At 49.1% G+C, this 5,757-nt stretch overlaps 1 protein-coding gene across 1 annotated transcript; it reads left to right on the top strand.

The window, feature by feature from the left end:
* The first annotated feature begins 1,393 nt into the window (after positions 1 to 1,393).
* On the top strand, positions 1,394 to 2,384 carry LOC123430528. Its single transcript, XM_045114393.1, has one exon. The coding sequence runs from the start codon at positions 1,730 to 1,732 to the stop codon at positions 2,117 to 2,119; it is 390 nt and encodes a 129-aa protein (XP_044970328.1). The 5' UTR covers positions 1,394 to 1,729; the 3' UTR covers positions 2,120 to 2,384.
* The last annotated feature ends 3,373 nt before the right edge of the window (positions 2,385 to 5,757 follow it).

Raw genomic sequence — 5,757 nt, 5'->3', positions numbered from 1 at the left:
GAAACACACAAATGAAAAAGGAAGAAAAAGAAACAAGAAAAAAAACACAGTCATGAGCCAGCTCCAAGACGTGTGCATGCACCACGTTAGCAAAAACAAATAAACAAGGGTCGACCACAACTAGCATCTACTCCCTTCATTCATAAATATAAGCCTTTTAAAAGATTTTATTACAGGATAACATACGAATGTATATAGACATATTTTAGTGTATACAGGTTCATTCATTTTGCTTCGTACGTAGTCCCCTAGCGAAATCTTTATAAAGACTTATATTTAAAAACGGAAGGAGTACCAGGCTGTCGCGCAAGCGGAGAAACAACAGAAAAATACATTTGCAAGAATCTTAAAAAGAGACTAGATTCAAAGGCTTTGGACTTAGATGCGAGATAATTATTTCACATCTAATATAAAATAGAAAATTTGGTAATAGCAAATTAGTTTTTTTTGTTAATAAATAGCGAATTTGTTAATAGATAATTATTTCACATCTATATCCATTTCTTCTAAAACAAAATCATATTGAAGAAGATCGCTTCTCGTGTAGGTAGAGTTGTTGATTATTTCTCTCGAATGGGCATGTTGGCCGAATGTTACTGATTATTTCTCCGCTAGTATTAGTTGACATCTGAGACATCTTGTTGTTTCATCGAAAAAGTAATATAATCTTTCCGGATGGAAATATAAACCGAGCACGGGTAATCAGGTCTTTGATTCGATTAACAAAGAATGTGTTAATATGTCGTAGAAAATGTATTTGCCATACATGTTCCATTAGTTAAACTCACGACCTAAGTTCTTGTGTGGAATTATATTCCAAAATGCAAAGAGTATTCATCATGTGAGGACACACCACATACCTGATGAGAAACGAAAACAAGTTTGTAGATTTACCAGCCAAGGAAAATGAAGCATCATCATAGGAGTGCGTTGATTTTTATTTTATTTTATGTACTAGTAATACTAGTAATTATCAGGAATGCGTTATTTTGGCTGGACAAATACTACTGTATTAGGAGCGCGTTGATTATCTGCCTATCCGGGCCCAAGCAGCAGGCGCCGGAGGCACCAAAAAGAACGCGCACACCAAAACCCCCACGCAGCCGCCACTGCCGGGTGGGCCCACGAACGGAACCAGCTGCAAATCCTTCGCCAGGGCACGCTCGCTGGAATTCTCCATCCGCCCCTCCCCATCTCCACGCGACTCCCACCACCGGACGCAATTACCCATCCGCCCCTTCCCGCCCCCCACAACCACGAGCGGGGCCCTCGGCCGCGGCCCTCCTGCAGGAAAGCGCGGTGGCAGGGACGTAATTCCCGCCAAAGCCCGGGGGCACCCTCCGGGGCGCCCCAGTATAAATAGGAGGCAGCCCCCCTCCTGACGCCCCCCCTCCTCTTATAACCCAGAAAGAATTCTCTCTCGTCTCCTCCTCCCCTCCACTGCTCTCCCCCTCCGACCTTTCTCTCGGTCCGTCGTTTCCTCCCCTCCTCTCGCTCGGCCTCCGCCCTGTGAAGTTACCGTCCTGCCCCCGGTGGGCCCCACGGCCATCAATCTCCTGGAGATTTTTTTCCCCCTCTCCGATTTGTTTTCCTTTCTTGAGGAAACTGTTTCTTTCTTTTCCTTTGCCTCCTCCACATACACACATACATACATATCCCGTCGGAAACCGCTTTTCGACGGCTCCCCTCGGCTGGCGCTGCTGACGTGGCGGGGGTCCGGGCCGTCGATATGTCGCTGAGCGAGAAGCTGGAAGCGGCGCGTATCGCACTGGGCAAGCGCAAGGAGCGGGAGCTGCAGCAGCTGGGCCCCGCCCCGGCCCCGGCCCCAACTAAAGCCGCCGAGCTGTCCGCCAAGCCGGCTCGGGCCGGCAACAACAACAACAACAAGCTGCTGGCCGGGAACCTGGCCCACGAGTTCCTGACCCACGGCACGCTCCTGGGCCGCCGGATCGAGCCGAGCCACCACCACCACCCTCCCGCCCCCGCGGCCCCGCGGCCCGAGCCCGAGCCGAAGAGGAGGTACGCCGAGCTGTCCTGGCTGCTGATGACCAACGGGGCCCACATCCCCGGCGTCGTCAACCCCACGCAGCTCGGCCGCTGGCTGCAGATAAAGGAGTGACGCCGCCGTCCACCCCCCCACCGCCACCGCCACCAAGGAGGAGGAGGAGGAACAACGGCAGCAGCACATCAAGACAAAGCGGTTTCGTCGCTCGCCTCGCCTCCCACCCCACCCATCCCCTCCCTTCCCCTCCCGTCGCCTTCTTTCCTAGATCTAGCGAGAAAAACCTGCTGTTGTTGCTGCTCTTGTACTTAGCGCTATCCGGTCGATGCATTGGCACTGCTAGCGAGCCTTTAATTCCCTCCATTACTAGTACTTCTACTCCCACCGTGTTTCGCGTGTCATTCATGCCTGCTCGCTTTATTTTCTTGCATCCATAGCAAAGGCCCATGGATGGATGGATGGATGAATGGATCGATCGCGGCGGAAATCTTGCCATGTATGGCGACGCAACGGGCGTGGCGTGCCGCGGTGGTTGGTCCCCGTTTTTATTTCCGTCTCCGTGTCTGGGTGGGCATGGACGCCTTCCCTTTGGTTTGGTTTGGTTTGGTTTGGCTCGGTTCGGTTCGGTTTGGTTTGGCTCGGAGCTCTGCTCCTCCGTAATAAATACGGGCAAGGCTGGCGCCCACTGCGTGAGAGGCTTTGGTTGTGACGATACGATACATGTAGCGGTGTGATTTGTGAGCCGTCAGATTTTGTTGATTGGATCACAAGGGACCAAGGTGGTTCGGTTCGGTCTCTCCTGGTCTGGACCCTGGGCCCATCGCGTTTCCGGACGAGGCCTTGATGAGTTTTTTCTTTGTAGGGAAGCTTTGATTGATTAGTTGGTCCTTGTTGTTTCCATTGATCGATGATAAGCAAGTGTATTTTGGCTCTTGCGCGCCTACCTGATTCGCATTTAAATACACGGGGATCGCTGCTGATCTGGTCGATCTTGGTTTCCATCCGTCGTCCACCGTATCGGTGCCGCCGGTCAATGGTCTCCGGGAGGGAGGGAAGGCGGGCGATGCGAACGTGATCGTGGTGCATAGGCCGTTGCTCGTGGAATCGTTTATCCAGATTTCTGGTCGGTCACCTTGGCGTGGCTGGGATAGAAGAAGCAGGGCCGCCGCCGGTGACGTAGACTCGTCGATCCGCCGTGTAAAGCGATGCAGGCGACTACGGCTCCAGAGACCGCACCACCGAAAGCTTGTCGATTTGTTAACTCGCCTTCGTTGTTCGTTCCCAGGGAGGGGAGGCTGCTGGCCGGAACTCTCGCCTGCCTCCGGCTAGTGCAAGCTGCGAGACAAGACTTCGGGATCTTGCAGTGTCCAGACCTCCAAAGCTCCAACGAAAATACCCTCCGGGCAATTTCCGGGAACTCGATCACGATGCGGCCCTTGATGGCTTTCTGTTACTGGCGTCGACAAGTATTGGTATATTCTTTAGTACGAGTATATTATCTATGATGAATTCAGGTTTGCCTTTGACCGAAATTATAGCTGATAGGCGCTTCTCTGAATTAAGTTCTTGCTTGGTTGGTTGTCGGACTCGGCCAGAATTAGCTAGCTAGGCAGAGCGACGGTTCGCGTCATTCAAGGCAGCGGGCTGCTCTGTAGTGCGCTGCGCCCGAAAAGGATAATACAGGGATTAGTTCTTGTGTGGCATAAAGAAAGAGAGTATATAGTCCACACTCTCTTATTCCCTACCTATAACAAACTACTCCTATAAAACACGCGTCAATGAACTCTTGTCTGGTTTTTCCACTTCTCTTTTTCTTTGGAAAAATACTTCAGATCTATTCATCAACTGTAAAGGTAATATAAAGAGAAAAAACAACACCACAAGTTAAAAAAAATACATTTGGGATCCTTAGACCACTTAGCAAAGATTACAAGCATTGGATCGAGCCCAAGGTGCGTTGTCATTATTGCTCCTCCCTCAACGGAGCCGGAAAAGCCTTGTTGTACTAGACATACACGAAGACGTCGTGCTAAGGCCCTATAGAACCGTCTCCTAGAGGCATCGTGTTAAGGCCCTATAGAACCGTCTCCTAGAGACGTCGTGCTCACCCTTCGACGACGCTGGAAATACCACCTTGATGGGGGATAGGCAGGAAGAACCTTATTCTATCTCGAGAGAGCCATTGCCTTTCTGAGTAGGGCATAAACCCTAAATAGACTAAAAACACACCTAAAGACAAAGCACAAGCCCTCTCAACGACAAGGGTCGAGATCCATTGCGCCTCCGTGGCCCTAAGGCCTCACGAGAGGAGGCTGATCGGCGGCGACGCGAGCAAGAGGCGGGTAAACCCTAGAGGAGCCTTTCTTAGAAAGCACAAATGATAAGTTAGTGTAGTCCTCGGTTTCCCCCCTTCTCGGACTAATGTGCTAGCCTTTTCTGCATCTTTGAATAATTACACATGGATTTTATTGAAGATTATGCACATGGTTTTAAATGTGCAAACACTGTAGCGGTATAGTTCATCACAAAGCGCTTCGTCCCAAACCCTACCTCCCTAGATAACGTATTCGGTGAAACGGATAAACTTATATTGGATGTACCCGTGGGGTGTGCACCCTTGTATTGTAAATAGAAATGCATATGATAAATCCAAAATAGAATGGCATGATCCGCTTGTAGCAAACCAACAATCCATCGCCTCATCGCATCTTATGACCACTCCGCCTCCCGCCGATCTCAGTGACGGTGACTTGCTTTGCTTGGCGCCTATCCTACGGTTGGAAGGCGTGTGACATTCATTGATTTTGTTTCGAGGAGGCGTGACGTCATTAGCATTCCATGTGTGTTGATATGCACAAGGTTGATTGTTTTTTAAGAAACACTTACCATATATTTTTTATCGCAATCCTTGTCGTATATATTACTTCAAAGTGGGGCCAATGAACCGACAAATATGGCATGGCCCACAAACATAATGGGGCCCAATAAAGAAGAAAAGTACAAAAACATGCCCTCAAGGACACATGCCATACACTTACACCAAGTCTTGATACACGACCTGTATCGACCATGTTGATGCACAGTAGCCCCGGTTTCACGGGTTTCGATACCCCAACAATGTGCAAGAACATCCTCGAAAACGTCTGATGTGACTTCACCTGAAAGTGCATCTGGAACCGCTCCCAGTGCTGATTTAGATGCTGTAGGAACGAACAAAGATTGTGGTGCTCACATGTTGGGAGATTTGCCTCCTAACCATATGCATATGCCATCGTTGTTTTGTTGATGGAGCACAAAATACGGTTACCACTGGCAAGCAAGTGCAACCCCAAGACAAATTGTCTCCACCTGGCTAATTATCGAGCATGTGTGAAGGAAATAACAAGTGCCAGAACAAGGAGAAGATTTACACGTGACAACCTCTAAGGAGCAGCCTCTTCAATATGCAAATATGTTTACTATGTAGTCCACAAACCACAAAGATGCCCCTTTGCATGGAAATTGAAGTGAACCTCAACGGAAACTCTTGGAGCTCAACACTAAGTTGTGCTCACACAAGATAAGGACAAGGAAATTATCTCCACCACAAATAAGATGTAGGGCTCACGCAATACGATGCAATCATGCCCTACCTGTAGCTACATGGTGAAAGCACAATTGCTCCCTGAGGTGGTTTTGGTAATTAATTACAACATATGCATCATTGGACTAATGAATTTATCCAAGTATATTCAGAAAAGTACAAAGATGCTTTG

Source organism: Hordeum vulgare, chromosome 2H (genome assembly GCF_904849725.1).
Source record: "Hordeum vulgare subsp. vulgare chromosome 2H, MorexV3_pseudomolecules_assembly, whole genome shotgun sequence".
NCBI classification, from domain to species: Eukaryota; Viridiplantae; Streptophyta; class Magnoliopsida; order Poales; family Poaceae; genus Hordeum; species Hordeum vulgare.
Note: the sequence above shows the minus strand (reverse complement) of the source record. Positions and strands in the feature narration are given on the sequence as shown.

Excerpts from the sequence above, each read along its gene's own strand:
- LOC123430528 (XM_045114393.1), top strand. The coding sequence starts at position 1,730 with ATGTCGCTGAGCGAGAAGCTGGAAGCGGCGCGTATCGCACTGGGCAAG.